This window comes from Narcine bancroftii, chromosome 4 (assembly GCF_036971445.1).
Source record: "Narcine bancroftii isolate sNarBan1 chromosome 4, sNarBan1.hap1, whole genome shotgun sequence".
In the NCBI taxonomy this organism is placed as follows: domain Eukaryota; kingdom Metazoa; phylum Chordata; class Chondrichthyes; order Torpediniformes; family Narcinidae; genus Narcine; species Narcine bancroftii.
The window spans coordinates 184,003,163-184,022,356 of record NC_091472.1 but is presented as its reverse complement, the minus strand read 5'-3'; the positions used below and the strand labels follow the sequence as shown (position 1 = coordinate 184,022,356).

Genomic DNA, 19,194 nt, shown 5'->3' with positions numbered 1-19,194 from the left:
TACAAAAGCAAGTTGAAATTTATCTAATCCCAGACCTTTCAGAGGTTGCAAACTACCCAATAAAAATACTGTCGGATCTAAAGGTATTTTAATCTTATACAGGTATTCCAGAAACAATTTTACTTTCTTCCAAAAAGATTGTATATACATGACCAAACGACATGAAAAAAAGTTCCAACAGTGTTACCACATCTAAAACACAAATCTGATTCATAAAAACCATATTTTTTTAATTTTTCAGGTGTTAAGTATAATTGATGTAAAATATTATAATTAATAATTGCATAACGTGCATTTATCAGTCTAGTTACACTATCATAACAAATATCTGACCAATCATCCTTTGAAAAAATAAAACCAATCTCCGCTTCCCATTTACCTTTAGATTTATCCCACCCTTTTTATCTATACCATCCTGTAATATTTGATACATAACTGAAATATAACCCTTCTCTGGTACCTTCATAAGAAAAGTCTCAAATTTAGTCATTTCAGGTAAAAGCATATCTCTACCAAACACATGCTTTACCAAAGATCGAATTTGATAATAAAGAAACAAAGAATTCTTATCAATACCATAACTGTCTCTCATCTGATCAAAAGATAAAAATTTACCTTCTTTAAAACAATTTCCCAAATTTTCCACACCTTTAAATCTCCAATGTAATAAACTTCGATTATGTATTGAGAAAGAAATAAGTTGATTATTATACAACAGAGACAAGGCCAACAGTTCACCACTAGAACCTATCATTTTGTTTTTCTTTGTCATAACTTCATTAAATGTTTTAGTATAGGAACATTATGTTGCTGTAACAAATTTACATTCCACCTAAACAAAAATTGATGTATTTCAAATTCAAAGATATTTGCCATCTCAATTTTGGCCCAGCTAGGGGGCCGTTCCAAATCCATCAATGAACTAATAAATTTAAGTTGGGCTGCTTCATAGTAATTTTGAAAATGTGGTAAATGTAGTCCCCCTAGATCATATTTCCAAGTTAATTTATTCAAGGCTACTCTTGAAAATTTACCTCTCCATAAAAACTCCCTAACCATTTTATTCAAATCTTGAAAAAAAATATTATCAAGTAAATACGGAATAGATTGAAATAAATATTGTATACGTGGAAAAATAGTCATCTTAATTGTATTTATTCTACCCAATAAATTAATAGGTAAATCTTTCCATTTAATCAAATCAGTTTTAATTTTTTTATTAACGGAACATAATTTAATTTATATAAAGATTGATAATTGACATCCATAATCATACCCAAATACTTAATTCGATCCGTCCACTTCAAATTAAGAATATTCTTATAAATTGAATAATCTCCTTCACTCACCGGTAATATTTCGCTTTTTTCCAAATTAACTTTATATCCAGAAAGACGTCCATATTGCATCAAACACTCCTTCAAATGCAAAAGTGATTGAGCTGGATTTGTTAGGTACACCAAAACATAATCAGCAAATAAATTAATTTTATATTCCTCATCTAAAACTTTCATACCTTGTATCTGTGTATTCTGTCTTATCAACTGTGCCAAAGGTTCGATCACTAATGCAAACAAAGCTGGTGATAAAGGACAACCTTGACGAGTAGATTGGGTCAGTTTAAACGGTTCCGAAATCAAACCATTCGTCAGTACTCTAGCTACCGGTTTACTATATAAAGCCTTAATCCAACCAGTAAAAAAAGGACCAAACTTAAATTTCTCCAAAACTTTGAACAGAAAATTCCACTCAACTCTATCAAATGCTTTTTCGGCATCTAAAGATATCACCATTGGGTGGTCTGAAGATTGTCGAAATCTATTAATCAAACTAATAACACGTAAAATATTATCCGAGGCATATCTATTCTTTATGAAACCTGTTTGATCCATATGAATCAGCTTAGGTAAAAATTTAGCCAATCTATTCGCTAAAAATTTAGCTATAATTTTATAATCTACAATCAACAACGAAATCAGTCTATATGAAGATACTTTCAAAGGATCTCTATCTTTCTTTGGAATTACTGTAATTAAAGCACTAGAACAAGACTCAGGCAATTCATAATGTTCTCCAACCTGACGTAGTACATCTCCAAACACTGTGGAGAGATCATCATAAAAATTTTATAAAATTCGACCGAAAATCCATCATCACCAGGCGATTTACCATACAGTAAGATCCAACTGCGCTGGGTAGGTCAGGTCTCCAGAATGGAGGACCATCGCCTTCCCAAGATCGTGTTCTATGACGAACTCTCCACCGGCCACCGAGACAGAGGTGCACCAAAGAGGTACAAGGACTGCTTAAAGAAATCTCTTGGTGCCTGCCACATTGACCATCGCCAGTGGGCTGATATCGCCTCCAACCATGCATCTTGGCGCCTCACAGTTCGGCGGGCAGCAACCTCCTTTGAAGAAGACCGCAGAGCCCACCTCACTGTCAAAAGACAAAGGAGGAAAAACCAACACCCAACCCCAACCAACCAATTTTCCCTTGCAACCGCTGCAACCGTGTCTGCCTGTCCCGCATCGGACTTGTCAGCCACAAACGAGCCTGCAGCTGGCGTGGACATTACCCCTCCATAAATCTTCATCCGCGAAGCCAAGCCAAAGAAGAAAGAAAAAAAAAAATTCCATCATAGCCATTTTAATTTCTGAGTCAGTAAATGGTGCTTCCAACTCCTGTATATCTATATCCTCTAATGTCGGTAAGTTCAACTGTGATTTTAAAAAAATCAATCGATCCGTTTTCTTGTTTTCCGTCAGATGTATATAACTTTTTATAAAATGAACAAAATTCATCATTAACCTCACGAGCTTTATACGTAATAAGCGAATTCCATCTAACAGCATTAATAGTCCTCGAAACCTGTTCTTTCTTTAATTGCCATGCCAATACCATATGTGCTTTCTCTCCCCATTCATAATATCATTGTTTAGTTCTATTAATCATACACTCAAATTGATAAGATTGCAAAGTATCATATTCCAGCTTCAACCTGGACAATTCTATTTTCTGATCTTCTGTAACGTCTCTCTGAAATTCCTTTTCTAACTCACTAATCCGTTTCTTTAACTCAAGACTCTGATTTAATCAATTCTTTTTTATTTTAGAAGTACAACTAATTATTTGTCCTCTCAAATAAGCTTTCATAGCGTTCCCTACTACAAACTTACTTTGGACAGAATTAGAATTTTCTTTCAAAAAGAAATTAATTTGTTCTTTAAAAAAATCAATAAATTCGTATTTTTTAACAGCATTATATTAAACCTCCAACGATAAGCCACTTGAACTTTCTCAGAAGTTATGTATGTAAAGTATAACATATAATCACCCTACTTTTATATTCCGCTTGTTGTATTTTCCCCTGTAAATGTGCCTATACTAAAAAAAAAGTCAATCCGTGAAAACGATTCATGTCTAGCTGAATAAAAGGAGAAATCCTTCTCTGTCGGATTAAGACGTCTCCAAATATCCACTAAATTGAGATCTTTCATCAACGCTTGAACCTGAACTGCCATTTTAGATTTCTTAACTTTCTTCAGGGACTTATCCAATAAAGATTCCAAAACACAATTAAAATCACCACCAACTAAAACATTCTCATTAGCCTGACCCAGATATAAAAATGCATCAGAAATAAATGTTTCATCATCTTCATTTGGGGCATAAATATTAAGTAAAGTCCAAAATTCACTAAAAATCTTACAATTCAATTTAAGAATACATCCTGCCTTTTCCTCCATTGATTGTAATTCAAAAGATAAATTCTTATGTATCAAAATTGCTACACCTTTAGCCCTGGAGTTAAATGAAGAAGAATATACATGCCCTACCCAGTCCCTCTTCAATTTCATACTTTCTTTGACATTCAGATGTGTTTCTTGTAAAAAAGCAACATCAATTTTCATTTTCTTAATATACGCCAAAATACATTTACGCTTAATCGTACTGTTTAAACCTCAAACATTATAAGTAGCAAACCTCAACCTTGACATATCTACTAATATTACTAAAAACTAATAATATCGATATATATAGACTCAAATCAATGTAAATAGGCCCTCCAATAGGAGAAAAAGAAACCACAAATTAAAGACTAAATAAAATGAAAATAAAAAAAAGATAAAATTTAAAAAAATTTTAAAAACTACCAAAGGGTAGTAATCCCCAAACAAAACTTGGGTGTGGATCACCCACCAGTGGCTGATGACTAATAGAACATAGAGCAAATCTCTCCCTCCCCTGCCAAACAAAGGATAACAACAAGATATCATAATGACATAAAAATAAAGTAAGAATAAGAAAGTTATTCTATTCATCCAAGAGATTCCAAACTCAGTGACCCCATTTCAAGAGAAATTGGACTCTTTCCATTCCCATTTCTACCATTTCTTCCATTTCCAGAACAACCAGAATTTTCTTTAGGAGACAATGGTGGGCTACATCTTTGTCCTCTTACATCTGGCAACGAATCAGCAAAAATCATTGCTTCACGCTCATTCTTAAAAAACCGAGATTGAAAGTCTCCACAAAACACCAACACTGCCGGATAGCGAAAAGTAGACTTATAGCCTTTACGTCACAAAACTTCTTTAACTGGATTAAATCGACGCCGACGCTGAATAACCTCTTGACTCAAATCAGGATAGAAAAAATCTCTACTATTCTGAATCATTAACGGAGCTTGTCGTTGTCTCGCATTTTGCACTGCTAAACGAAGTATTGTTTCTCTGTCCAAATAATTCAAGCATCGAATTATCACGGGTCTCGGTGATTGACCAGGCAGAGGTCTTCTTCTTAAGGCTCTATGAGCTCTTTCCAATACCAGACCTCCAGAGAAAAATTCTTGCCCCAATATTTGTGGAATCCATTCGGTAAAAAAACGAAGAGGATCTTGTTCTTCCACACCTTCTGGCAAACCAATAATCTTCACATTATTCCTTCTACTTTGATTCTCCAAATAATCTACTTTCCTCTCTAACTCCTTCTCATGTTCTCGCAATTCTTCAACGGATTTTTCCACCTCCAACACTTTTTCTCTATTAGAAGCCACTTGGTGTTGACATCCCAAAAAGCAACCTGAAATTTTTAAAAAATCTTCACAAGATGCTTCCACACGTATTTTAACTATTCAGTTCTAAACTGAGCCTTTGAGTCATTTCATTCAACATAGGCTGGATGATAACTTTTAATTGTTTACATTGTAATTCAGAAAAGCTCAGCCCTGCTTTCTCTAACGTAGTGGCAGAACCAGGTAACTGCAGCTCCTGCTGCATTTCAACAACAGGCAGTTTAACAGTTTTACTGCGGGTCTGAACTCCCAGCGATGGCACCCCGACTTCCTCAGGGGTTTGACGCTGGTCTCCCCCCACAACCCGTTGTTGTTTCAAAAACTCACGGAAGAGATCAAGATATTCAGATTGGAGTACTTCCTGAGACATTTCAAGCAATGGAGTCGTCTTCTTGTGTGCTCCCTCCGTTAAAGTCAGCAGGCTGCCAGAATTGGGATCCACTTCGGGGGTACACGCACCTTCCTCCTGAGAACGGGTAATTCCAGCGATGTCCTTCTCCTGGTGAGTAGTAGTCATTTTTTCAGCTCCCACAAGCAATCTTTGTGGTTTAGGCACGGAAGAAAGTAAACCTGGGGCTGTAGCAGGCTGTTTAGGCCCTAAGTCTTCAACACTCCGAAAATGTAGTTTCTTCTGCACTTGAGGTTTAATCATTTTACCATTAATGGCCATAACAGTTCCTTGATACTTTAAATTAAGTTTTAAAAAGTTTAAACTTGAAAACAAAGAGTTAAAAACTGGTCCTTAAAAGACTGGCCAGAGAGGTCGAGATTACACGTCTAGACTCTACACCATCTTGCCACGCCCCCCTATGTGTTGACATCTTCGACAGAGGAACCGAACCACCACTACCACCACCCCCCCCCAATGAAAATGGCCATATAAATCAGCAAGTCCAGGTTCACATCGAATACAGAAGTAGATTACGTGTCATTCATAATTATGGATTTCCTCCCCTTCATCTCATTTAAAATTGGGTCGAATCAGAATGAATTGACTACCAATTAAATTTTGGCATACCTAAATCAGTGGGTACTGGAGACAGACATTTAAAAATGTAAATAAAATGTTTTATATTAATACGATTCATGTGAATATTATATGTTTATTGAAGTTTTATTATGATGCATTTTAAATCAGAAACTAGTAGGTCAGCAGAAGCCATTCTGATGAAGGGCTCAGACTGAAAATCTTACATGTTCTCTTTCCATGGATGCTGCCTGAACTGCTGCTCCGTTTTCCATTCCAGATTTCCAGCAAATGTTCTGTTTTCAATTTTTGCTTTTGTTTTTTTTAATTGTTCCTAATTTAGCTTCTGAATTTCATTCACGTTCGGTTAACTCAAGGACCGCACCGAGAAAGTCTTACCCAAGTTTGTCCACCAGGTCCCAAAGCACGTTTGGAGAGGGGATGAGAGGAGATCCATCATACAGAACCACTGAGGCTCCTGTGGCAAGAGCTGATACAAGCCAGTTCCACATCATCCAGCCAGTCTGAGTCAATAAGAGTCAAGAGAAGAGAGACGCTCTTACTCAAATATCATGTGACACTATTAGAAGGTACAACAATTTGATCCAATGGAATATTTGGGTAGCAAACTGTGCATGCCATGGCCCATCCCTAAGTTTACATTTAATTGTCACAGAATTCCTTGAAAGGTTCTCTGCAAGCCAGTTAAACAGGTTATCTCAAACAGCCATATAGCCGTGTAAAGGGCACAAAGAATTGGGGTTCATCAGGAACTGCTTCATCAGTGCACACACAAAGTCACCCAGAGATTTTGTTTTAAAGTACATTTAGTGAGAAATGGGGCAAGTATTCAGGCAGCATTAATACTTCAGCGGCCCATTCCTTTCAGGGTGTTCCACCTGATTTATTTTACCTTATATTGTCCATCTGATTGGGCAAAGAATGAAATAAATGGCACTTACACCCCTCTGAATGACAACCATCCTCTTGAAGTGCAAAGGGCTTGGATACATTTTAAACGGAAAGGAAGCATGCATGAGGAGACAAAGATACACTACAGGAGAAGGCGAAGAGTGAAACACAGCAAGAAGCAGGAAATCGGAGAGGGCAGAGGAACACAAATGGGGAAATCCTTCTCAGATCACCCAATTCACAGGGATTCCGATCACCAAAGGAAATCCACACTGGAGCTTCTACACTCGAGTGCGATCGGGCAATTCTGTCACTTGGAAGAAGTTCGGTTAAGGACCACCACAGCAAGAGAACAAAATTAAAATGGAAAAGAAAAGGGGGCTGGTGAAAGGCAGGCGTTTTGACAGAGAAATAATCAATCAAGTGATATTAGGCGACCTCAGATTGACAACAGAAGTGTGAATAGGTTTTGAAAAGGAATTGAAGCCTTGTAGGGTCCACGGATTTGAAATAACTTTCACTTGTGACCAAGTTAAATTTTGCTTCGTTGCACTGGAGGCTCTCTCAATTTCATGGTTAATTTTATATTTTCTCCAAGAAATTAAAACAAATTTAAGGATAATTGTTTTTTTTTTGGGAGAAAAAAATGGCCATGCTTACGCAACCCACTTTGGCAATCACAGAGATTTATTTGCTCTCCAACAATGGGAAGATGAGATAAAACTTCCTGCTCTTTCCATTATTCATGCATACAACAGTCTGTACTCACGGAAGAATAGTAGATGATGACATCACTGCTGCTCATGTTGCCATGGAGAATGTGCTCCTTCAGGTGCTGGATGAGTGTGCCCTGTGAAGAGATAATACTTAATGAACCTTCTTTTAACGATGACTTGCTGTTGCATTGTCAAGGCATTTCACAGTGCAGCGATTATTTGCTGTCGTGCTCCTGTTAAAAGAAAACTCTAAGCCATTTTACAATTCGAGGCTACATCATCCTGATATCTTCACTCTCTTGACCAACATTTCTGCAAACAGTGCATGAAGCTGCAAAGCAAATTCTCCCAATGAACAGAAATGATAAGACACTGACAGGAGAACAGTCTCAACCCACTCTGCCTTTACACTTCATTCAGATTTCGGCTTTATTGTCATCAGAAACAACCCTGAGATTCTTTTCCCTGCAGGCGAGGCAGAATGACCACTTACTGCTAGTGAACTCAATGTACACGTTAACAAATACAGAAACGGAAACTGATTTATACAATACAGAGAGAGAGAAAATCAATAAAGTGCAAAAATAAGGGTCCGTAAAGGAGTCCCTGATGAGTTTGTCGTTGGGGAGTCTGATGGTGGAAGGGGAGCAGCTGTTCCTGAACCTGGTGGTGCGAGTCTTGTGGCACCTCGACCTCTATCCCAATGGTAGTAGCGAGAACAGAGCGTGTGCTGGGTGGTGTGGATCCCTGATGATCGCTGCTACTTTCCAAAAGCAGTGCTCCCTGTAGATGTTCTCGATGGTGGGGAGGGTTTTGTCCTGGGCTGCATCCACTGCCTTTTGGTGGGCTTTGTGCTCAGTGCTATTGGTGTCCCCATACCAGACCGTGAAGTAGCCAGTCAGCACACTTTCTACCACACCGCTGTAGAAATTTGCCAGGGTTTCCAATGTCACACCAAACCTCCGCAAACTCCTGAGGAAGTAGAAGCACTGACGTGCTTTCTTCACGATTCCATTAGTGTGTTGGGTCCAGGAAAGATCCTCCAAGATAGTGACTCCCAATAACTTAAATTTGCTCACCCTCTTCACCTCCGATTCCCCCAATAATTCCAATCCAATCTCGAATACAGCATGTTAGCATCCAGCAATTGCTTGTATAAATGTGATATTACTACATCAATGGTATCGAGCAATTAAAATTTACTTTGCAGGAACTCGGGCAGAATTTGTATGCGCCCCAATCGAGGTCTACTCTTGCCTCTTGCCTGAGACCACCAGCAGATCACACACCATCCCTCCACCACTTCTTCCCCCATCTCAGCCAACAGGTGGGCCAGGGTCCATCTAATTCCCACCCTCGTCACACTGGACGGCAGAGTGTCAAGAGTTAACCAATTTGGATGATTGAAGATGGCGGCGAGGGGCTTGTAGGGTGACCCAAGGACTCCCCAAGGACAAGAGAATAAAGGATAGATACAAGAAGATCCCTAAAATAAAAAGACCCAAAAGGAAGACAACCAAGAATATGAGTAGCAGAAAGAGTGAGAAGCGAAAGGTAAAAGATGGGAAAAAGAACAAAGAGACAGGACAGAGGAAGAGACTCACCACATGGTGGAGGTGGAGAGGACAACCTGGGACCTAGCAAGATGTTGGTAGCGGTGGAAGTGACAATGGAGCCGTGAAGCTTCCTGAGGGAACAAGATTCCGCCTGGGAGGGAGAGACAGGATGGCCCCGATAAGGTTGGGCCGGCGAGGGACGCGACCAAAGTGGCGTGAGCACTGTTTGACGCGGAAGAGGTGGAGGTCTGAGGTCGCAGGGGTCGAGCCAAGGATGAGCTGATGGCGACGCGGGCGGCGAAGGGCGAGGGAGATTCGGAGACATGAGGTCGGAGGAGTTGAGCCGAGAAAGAGTCAGCAGCGACATGGGTGGCGACGGGAACACTGTCGAGCGCAGGCGGTTCGGGGGCCCAAAGGTTAGGGGAGCCGAGCCGAGCCAAGAAGGAGCAGTCGGCAATGGAGAGAAGGAGCCCGCGGGCTGGAAGATAAAGTCAAGGAGAAAATAAAGACTTACCTGGTAAGGTTACTCCAAGAGGTCGGGTCCGAGGGGATTCGAGGTATCGGGCCTGGAGGTGATTCGGCGGGAAAGTAATGTGGCGGGGCGGCCTGGAGTCGGAAAGTGAGGTGGAGGGAGTCGGAAGAAGGGGAAGAACGAGGGAGGAAAAGGGGCATCACAGGTAGGTGAAAGGCAGATAAAGGGGGCAGAGGGCCTGATGCCCTTTACCAGAGAGATACACTGGTGGGAGGGCAGGGGGCAATCAAAGAAAGGCTGGAAAACCTGACAGAAAAGGTATCGGAAAAGGAAGGGAGAATTGAGAGAGAGAACTAAATGGATGGGTGGGAAAGGGATAGGGTAAGGATGTGGGAGAAAATAGATACCTTATAAAACATCAACAGGAGGAATATTGTGGGGGCAAAGGAGGGTAAGGAGGGGAGAGACATGGTGGATTTCCTGAAAAAGTGGATCCCAGATGCACTGGGGGAGGGAACAAATTGGAAATAATTTAATAGAATGGGCCCACCAGTCTCTCGCACCCCCACCTGGGGCCAAACCAACAGCCACACCTTCGCTACCAGGATAGAGAGGATTTTACAGGCGGCAGCGGTGGGGGAGGGGGGGGGGTCTGAAGGAAAATGAGGGGGAGAAGGTTTTATTCTACCGAGATGTAAGCGTGGGGCTATTGAAACGCAGGAGGGAACTTGACCCAGTTAAAAAGAGCCTTAAACAAAAAGGAATCGAGTTTACCCTCCTTTACCTGGCAACGTTGAAGATAGAAAGGGCAGGAGGGGAAAGGAAGTTTTTTTTTTTAAATGGATCCAAGGGAGACAAAGGACTTTGTAAGAACCCTGCCACCACTTCAGGAATAAATGTGAATAAGGGGGAGAGAGGGAATCAGGAGAAAGGACTGGAAATATTGTAATTGTGAGGAATACGAGGGGGTGTGCTTTTTTTCATATTGTTTAAAGATATTATAAGTAAGAATGAATACAGGGAGCTCAAGGAAAGGGAGGGAGATACAAGTGCATTGGGCACGTCGCAAAATGGCGGGGGGGATTGGCACCAACAGCTAGGTTATTGGAGTCCAGGGGGGGAAAAGGTAAACTGGGAGGGGGGTGATATATGGGTTGTTCTTCATTTTGCTATCAAGGTAATTTAATTGACGGTACTTTCAGTTGTACGAGGATGGAGGGGTGGGTGGGGATAAATACAGACTCTATGTTACATTAAAATTAAAATAAAATATTCAAAAAAAGTTAACCAATTCCAATTGTGTTGGATTGAAGACATGCATGAGCCAAACCACATCACGTCAGCAGATTCCCTTCCTGGGGATCACATAGAACCCGCGTCACCAGCTGAATGGATTCATTGTCACAAATCACCCCACCCCCAATCATTGGGTTTAAATGTAATCTCAAAGATTTTTTAAAATGTGAATCAATGCTAAAAAAAAATCACATATTCTGAATAGCCTAATGTAGTAACACACACAATTCTGGAGGAACTCAGGAGGTCAGGCAACATCTGGAGAAGGCAATACACTGTTAATACTTCACTGAGGATTCTGCCTGACCTCCTTTTCCAGTAGCTGCAGTCTATTGTTTATCTGCAGTTTTGTACCATTTGCCTCCAATTAAGTGACCTTGGGATCGATGTTTGAACTGATCGAACAAAGTACAAGGAATGTCCACTGGAGCACATCAAAACTGCTTCATTCATGAGGCAGGAACAATACTGTCCACTTACCAGCGGGACAGCTTGAAAGTGAAGCAATTCTGCCACCCAGTGGACTCATTCATCATGACAAGACCCTACACCCTTTCAACCTCCCAACATTCCCGGACCTGGAGCCAAAAACAACCAGCTCTCGTGTATCCATTCTAAGAACTGCTCTGACTGGAAATAGCGATCAACAGCACACTCCTTAGCAACGGAGCAGCTAATGATGAATTCTCAAGTTTTCCCAATCTCTCACCTAAATTTAGTCAATGTACTGATGAAACAGAGCTGCGCTGAAAAATGTCAGTGCACTGAACAGAAAAATAATCACAAACTGACTTCCAGTGCATGGAATTTGTAAATGCAGTATTTCAACAAAAGCACTTTTTTAAAAATAAGATCAGCTATTTAACAAGTGCATTTAGCATCTCTGGATGAATGGTGCACCAACAACAATCTTGCACTCAATGTCACCAAAATTAAGGAGCTGATTGTTGACTTCAGTATAGGAAAGCCAGAGGTGAATGATCCAGTGATCAGAGGTGGAGAGGGTGAGCAAATTTAAGTTCTTGGGAGTGACTATCTCGGAGGTGAACCCAACACACCAATGGCATTATGAACAAAGTACTTCCTCAGGAGTTTGCGGAGATTTGGTATGACACCAGAACCCCTGGCAAATTTCTACAGAGGTGTGGCGGAAAGTGTGCTGACCAGCTGCATCACAGTCTGGTATGGAAACATCAATACCCCTGAGCACAAAGCCCTCCAAAAGGTAGTGGACACAGCCCAGGACATCACAGGCTAAACCCTCCCCACTACTGAGTACATCTACAGGGAACGCTGCTGACAGAGGGCAGCAGCAATAGTCAAAGACCCTCATCACCTAGCACAAGCTCTATTCTCGCTGCTGCCATCAGGAAAGAGGTCTAGGTGCCACAAGACTCGAACCACCAGGTTCAAGAACAGCTGCTCCCCGTCCACCATCAGACTCCTCAACCACAAACTCAATCAGAGACTCGAGGACTGTTACTTGTGCACTTTATTGATTTTCTTTTATTCTCGCTGTATTGCACAGTTTGTTTACATTCATTATCTATTTACAGTTCTTTGTTTGCTTACATGTTTTCTGCTGTGTACAGATTATTTTTTCCATTACCAATTAGTGGTAATTCTGCCATTCTCAGGGTTGTATGTGATGTCATGCATGTACTCTGACAATAAATCTGAAATCTCAAGAACGCCACAAGCACTGATTCTTCCCTTCCATATTCTAGTTTCCATTTCTGTTGTTTCTATTGTGATAAATGAAATTCATTTAACAAAGTGAAAATATGGCAACAGAATATTAATTTCCATCACACAGAGATAATCAGAATTCTATTAATATTAATAGCGCACACGAACCAGACGGCATTAACATCAACTTCTCTCTCTCTTCCCTTATCTCTCTGTCTTCTTTCCTCCACTCAGAGAGCCAACCCCCTCTACCCAGCACTTTGCGGATTTCTTCTCTTCTGCCTTCCAACCCCTATCCACCTTTGACATCTTGCCTGTGGGCCTGTGTTCCTCCCCCTCCTTTCCTCCTCTCCCCCAGTTTTTTATGCCTTGACAAAGGGCTCAGGCCTGAAACATTGGTTATATATCTTTGCCTCCTATGACCCACTGAGTTTCTCCAACAGCTCTTGGAGGCTTCCTTGTTTCACTCTCTTAATATGAAGTTCTACTACCATGCAACGATCAGAGTTCCATTAAATATTTCTTCTCTCCCCAACTCAAAAGGCTGCAGAAAACCAAATGTTAAATTACGCAACTCAATTGCTACTCGCTGGCTCGTGTCAGTAAAAGTTTTGGGAATGACTTTGTAATATGTTATTCAAACACCTGTACGAGGGGGCTAAGCTTGAATTCCCTGTGGCCAGTCATTTTAATTCCCTTTACTATTCTCACACTGACAGATCTGCCTCAGACTCATCCATTGCTGGGGTGAGGCAGAAATCCTGATATAATGCTGTTTCACTGAAAAACCATTAAAATGAATAGAATGTAGCTGGATTTTCAAACTATAATCGTTGCATATTGTATATTATATATACTCGTGTAACAGTCGAGTTTTGCAGACCAACTTTTCAGGTTAAATTTGTGGGGGTTGACTATTACTTTTGACTGTCCCTGCATCGGATGGGCAGGCAGCCAAGATGAGGATCCAGGGGCGGGGTGTCAGGAGCTCCAGTGGGCAGGCGACCAGTGTGAGCATCCTTGTTCAGGGCATCGGGAGCTCCATTGAGCAAACGGCCGATGCGAGGATCCTTGTTCAGGGCATCGGGAGCTCTGTTGGGCAGACAGCCGGTGCGATGATATCTATTCAGGGAATCAGGAGTTCAGTTGGGCAGATGGCCAGTGTGAGAATATCTGTTTGGGGCATTAGGTGCTCCAGTGGGCAGGCGGCCGGTGCGAGGATATCTGTTCGGGACATTGGGTGCACCGGTGGGCAAGCAGCCGGTGCGAGGATCCCTGTTCAGGGCATTGGATGCTCTGGTGGGCAGGCGATCGGTGCAAGGATCCTTGTTCGGGGCATAGGGAGCTCCGTTGGGCAGACGGCCGGTGCGAGGATATCTGTTCGGGGCATCGAGTGCTCCAGTGGGCAGGTGGCCGGTGCAAGGATCCCTGTTCAGAGCATCGGGTGCTCTGGTGGGCAGGCAGCCGGTGCGAGGATATCTATTCAGGGCATCGGGTGCTCCGGTGGGCAGGCGGCCGGTGCGAGAATCCCTGTTTGGGGCATCGGAAGCTCAGATGGGCAGGTGGTCAGGGCCAAAAATAGAGTGGGGGGAAGGTGGTGGATCAATTTTTTACACAGTATTTATGGAAAATAGCACAATTTTTGGTCAACTTTTACAGAAGATTATTACAGGAGTATATACAGTAAATTCTGCATTCCTCAAAAAAGGATTTAAAATTTTACCAAATAAAATTTTAATTGAAACATAAATTGACTTGACAAAAATTATTGAGGATGAGGGTAATTTCATTAAAAAGCAAATTATTAGTCATGCAATTTTCCCTTCACATTTTCTTTTGATGAGCTCCATTCATGGAGCAGGCTTCTGTTTTAAAAAGTTAGCAGAGCTTTTACTAAATTAGATATCGTGTATTTGATTCATCAGTGAAATTTGAAGATACATGGCGACCTTTTATGTCTCATTTTCATTTGATGTAAATGTTTTTAATGTGATTAGATGTACTCACTCTTCCAGATGAGAAATGGTCTTACCTTTGTTTTTTAACTCACAGTATAAATCAAAAGGCAACAAAATATATATAACCTTCAGGATACGCTGCTCAGATGGGTTTGTGTGTGTGTGTGTGTGTGTGTGTGTGTGTGTGTGTGTGTGTGTGTGTGTGTGTGTGTGTGTGTGTGTGTGTGTGTGTGTGATAGATACACACATCTATACACACATACCAACGTAGATACACACATAGATTATATATATTACATATATGACAGATATGCATATTATACATATATGACATAGATGTGCATATTACATATATTATACATATGACATAGATATGCATATTTTATATACACACACACATTTTTTTTTAATGTCTTTTCTTTCTTCATTCAGTGCAGTGGAGGGGAGACCAAGTTTATACTGTTTGAAGTTTTATCTTGACATATGTGATACTGTATTTTCAGTTTTGTTCCATTTTCTTCATTGAACTATATTTATAATTAAATCAATAAAAAGGATTGAAAAAGATAGAGTTATTACCAACAGGTGCTCCTTAGCGCCTCTGTCAGGTAACCTTAGTTGCTCACTGATGTTTGAGAACACTCCTTTAGCTAGACAATAATAACTTAAATACTATTCAGCAGAAGTCAATGACCAATAGAGAAGGGGCAGGGACACAAATGCCATCTCAGTTCTAAAGGCTTCAGTGAATGCCAGTTCAATGCAATATAAAGGATGATCACAGTTGAAAAAGAGTAAACAGTTCTCAAATGTTTATCACAGTCATCACCTACCCCAGCTGAATGCACCATACATTTGGGTGCCCCTGTTGTACCAGAGGAGTACATGATGAAAAGCGGGTGATTGAATGGCAGCTGCTCAAACTCAAGCTGTGGGCCATGACCTCCTTCCTTCCCTGTGGCAAGGAATTCATCTAGAAACACACTGTAAAAAAAAACACACGCACACACAAGAAATGAAAAAGCTGTATCAAATGTCACAAAGGAAATCCTGATCAAAATATTTCTTCAGTGTCATTGCCAAAAAAATTCATGCGAACAATGAAGATAAATATTTTGGTATTTTCTTCAGGTTGCCTTTGTGAAATCTCCATGTGAAAAGGGCTGGGAACATTCCCCAGGAGGCAGCAGCCAGATCTCCTGGAAGGTGCCCCTATAAGCACGGTCTGGACTCAGTGAATACATCAGCCAGGAAGACTGCACTCGTGACATTCTAGCAGGGAGCAAGTCCTCATTCAAAAAGTGTGAGGATCTTGTGGAGACACCCAGAAGGAGGAGAAAAATGGCAGTCTGTGGAGCCGCTGTAACAGCGCTGTAACTTAAGTTGGTGGAGAGTGGTGAGTGGAGACACAGCACTCCCTTGGGGTCCAACCAGTCAGCTCCATACAGGGTTCAAATGTCCTGCTAAAGGAGCTTACAGCAGCTTTATTTAAAATCCCGCAACCGCGGGGTCTGGACCCAAAATGGCGGCGCCTCTGATCGGCAGAGGGGTTACAGTCCCCAGGAAAGCAGGTCTGGCACAGGGCACCAGGAAACAGGGAGAACACTCCCCATCTGAGAGGGAGAAGACCCACGGGACGGTGACCACAGCAGCGGACCCTGTGGGAGGAGGGGCTCTGCGGATGAAGGACTCACACAGGTGGCGGGCTGCTAAGGACTCAAGGAGAGGAACCCACGCAGGCTACAGGCTGCTGGAGACTGTGGTCAAGGGACTCGCACCAGGCTGCAGGAGACTGGCTCAGAACTGGCTGAAGGGTTACCAAGTACCAGAACCAGAATACCGAGGGCTCTGAAGGATTTCTAATCATATTGGAGGTTCAGATCTGGAGCTCGGGTCACCGAAAGTACGGACTGGACTTTGTGTGGCTGCGGAAGTGCTGGAGATGAATACACGGACACTCGGTGACTCTGGGGGAATTCTGTTTTGCTTCTCTTTCTGACTGTAAGAGGCGCTTCAAGCAATTTCTGCCGATGGCGAATCCGTCCACCTTACAGTAGGCAAAAGCAACTTCGTGCAATATGACACTGTTTTTATTCAATGATTCTTGAAAGATGACCCACAATGATATAGCTTTCTCTTTGAAATGATGCCAGTAACCCTCAGACCTTGCTTTAAAAAAAAATCACAGATGTTTCCCAGATCATATTGACAGGAGTATTGTTTTGGTGGGAAGAATTTTTGAGAAATTTTGTTCTTTGGTTGTCAAATTTACAACATTGTTTTACATGTGATTGGCGGATCAGTAAAATATGTGACCACCGCATCTCCATGGACTGCCTTTTAAAAATAGTAACAATCGAGTTTATTGTACACTGCACATTCGCATCAAAAATTCTTACAAACCCACTGCTCACTAGAGGTTCCCAGATAACAGGTTGAGAAATGCTGATCCAGAACAATGTTCCAGGACAACTCTTACCGGCCTCTTTCAATGTCTTTCATGTTCTAAGATCATCTAATGCTACTCAAACAAAGGTGCCATTCTCTCCATTTTGAGGCAAATCTATATTCCTGAACCAACACGGTTTCACACTCCTTTGATCAGAGCAGCAGCTGTGTTGTTCTAGCCATCATTAACGACCACACTTATAGGACTGCAAAGAATTCTGCCGACACTACCCAAAGTCAGTGAAGGCACTTTTTTTAAAAAAATTCAAGCTCATTTTGTTTCTAATTTTTCTTTTCAACTGAACTATAAAAGTCACAAGACACACAAGAAACTGTAGCCATTGGAACCCAGTGCAACAAAATGGTCCTGTTGGAGGGACTCAGTGCCGTGGGAGAAAAGGAATGGCCATGATTCGGGTCATTAAGGAAAGTCCCGCCCAGAAACAGTCACTGTTCTTTCTCCTCCACCCATCCCCGATGCTGCTCAATCTGCGGAGTTTCCCCCAACAGAATGCCATTCAAACTAAAACACATTCAGTGAAAAAAGTCTCCCGTTAATTAACGTCAACCTGTGATATATTTATCAGCAGTCCAACTCAGATCCGTTGTCTCTGCTTTCACGATCCAACTGCCCTCACCTCTTCGTCCATTTCTCTCCACTTTAATTGACTCATTAACACAAATAACGAGATAGACGCTGCCACAGATCTCATGGGAACCCTGTGATCTTCAAGATTTTCCCTTTGCTGTTTTCATCCCTCCCCAACCCCACCCCCAATTTCCCTACAATTTAAAAATAACTTTTCTCTTTTCCAGTTCTTATGAAGGGATCTTGATCTGAAAGATCAACCGCTTCTCTTTCCACAGACTTACTGAGTGCTTCTCGCGCTTGGGTTTGATTTCAGCATGCAGAGAGGTGTTTTGGAGGGGAAACGAGCAAGATCCAAGTTGTAGGCAGTTTTCAGAAGTTAGTCATTTCACACAGAATGGAACAAAAGGTGATATCCTACCACTTTTTAATTAGCCCGAGTTTGTTTGAAATGTGTAATGTTAGAAGGTGGCCACAGGAAATAAAGGTATCTCACCGCCTTTCAACAATTCTCGTCTCGAGCAAATTCAATAATTTTCAAAGCAAGCATGAACCAAAGTGACCAAGACCTCTCCCCACTAACAGATTTTCTTCTATTTTTATTTAAATATTTGTCTTGCAAAGTGCAAGTTTTTTTTTAAACCAAGCTACTGGCAAATGGATTTCCACCTTTGGCTCTCTGTCTCATTACCGGTAACAGGACCTTTCTGTGAGTTTGCCCTTGCTCTGTGTAATGGACAGGCAGCGTCCACCACCGGGGTGGCGCTCCACAGGACCTTTCTATTAGTTTGCCCTTGCTCTGTGTAATGGACAGGCAGCGTCCACCACCGGGGTCTGCAAGTTTGCCCTAGCTCCGTCTAATGGACAGACAGCGTCCACCACCGGGGTGGCGCTGCTGCGCTCCTGTTGGGAGGACCCACTACCTGCCAACAGGGTCAAAGACTCAGCCCAAGCCATCAAAGTGACCCATGCGAATGGCCCACCTAAATCACCGGCAGCCCGCCCAGACTCATCCCTGACCTTCACCCAATTGGCCCAGGAGAATCACCCCGGCTGACCCCTGCTGAGCCCCTGCATTTGGCTTCGAGCCATTGGCCAGAGCAGCCAAAAGGGCCCAACCTTCCCCGAGTGATTGGCCCTCCCAGTACTGGCTGCAGAACTATAAAGGACCAGGTGCCCCTTTGTTCTGCCTCTTTGGATTCCTCGTGACACATTAAGTAGCATCTTTCACATTGGGTTGGGGGGAGTCCCGAGGTCAGATAGCAAGAGCCGTGTCCGTACTGGTCAAGGGGTGGGAGCACATAGAATAACTTTGATCCTGACTGTTCAATGTGTGCATTCACCTAATTTCCCCCAGTGTCTGTCAGTTTCACCCTTGTTATCCGAAGTGTATATTTACCCCTTGTGTATTGTGAATGCATGTAGAGGTTTGCCTCGTATATTGTCCCTGTTGTCCCGTTTGTATCCCTGAAATAAATGTGCGCTTTGTACCTCAACTTTAGTCTGGTTTTTAA

At 42.0% G+C, this 19,194-nt stretch overlaps 1 protein-coding gene across 1 annotated transcript in view; it reads right to left on the bottom strand.

Moving 5' to 3' along the window:
• aacs (acetoacetyl-CoA synthetase) overlaps positions 1–19,194 on the bottom strand; it is a 141,167-nt gene that overhangs the window by 63,713 nt on the left and 58,260 nt on the right. Inside the window, exons 8-10 of the mRNA XM_069933205.1 lie at positions 15,477–15,627; positions 7,726–7,806; positions 6,444–6,568 (exon numbers count right to left, since the gene is read on the bottom strand). Coding sequence (XP_069789306.1) covers positions 6,444–6,568; positions 7,726–7,806; positions 15,477–15,627 — 357 coding nt within the window. The remainder of the gene's footprint in view (positions 1–6,443; positions 6,569–7,725; positions 7,807–15,476; positions 15,628–19,194) is intronic.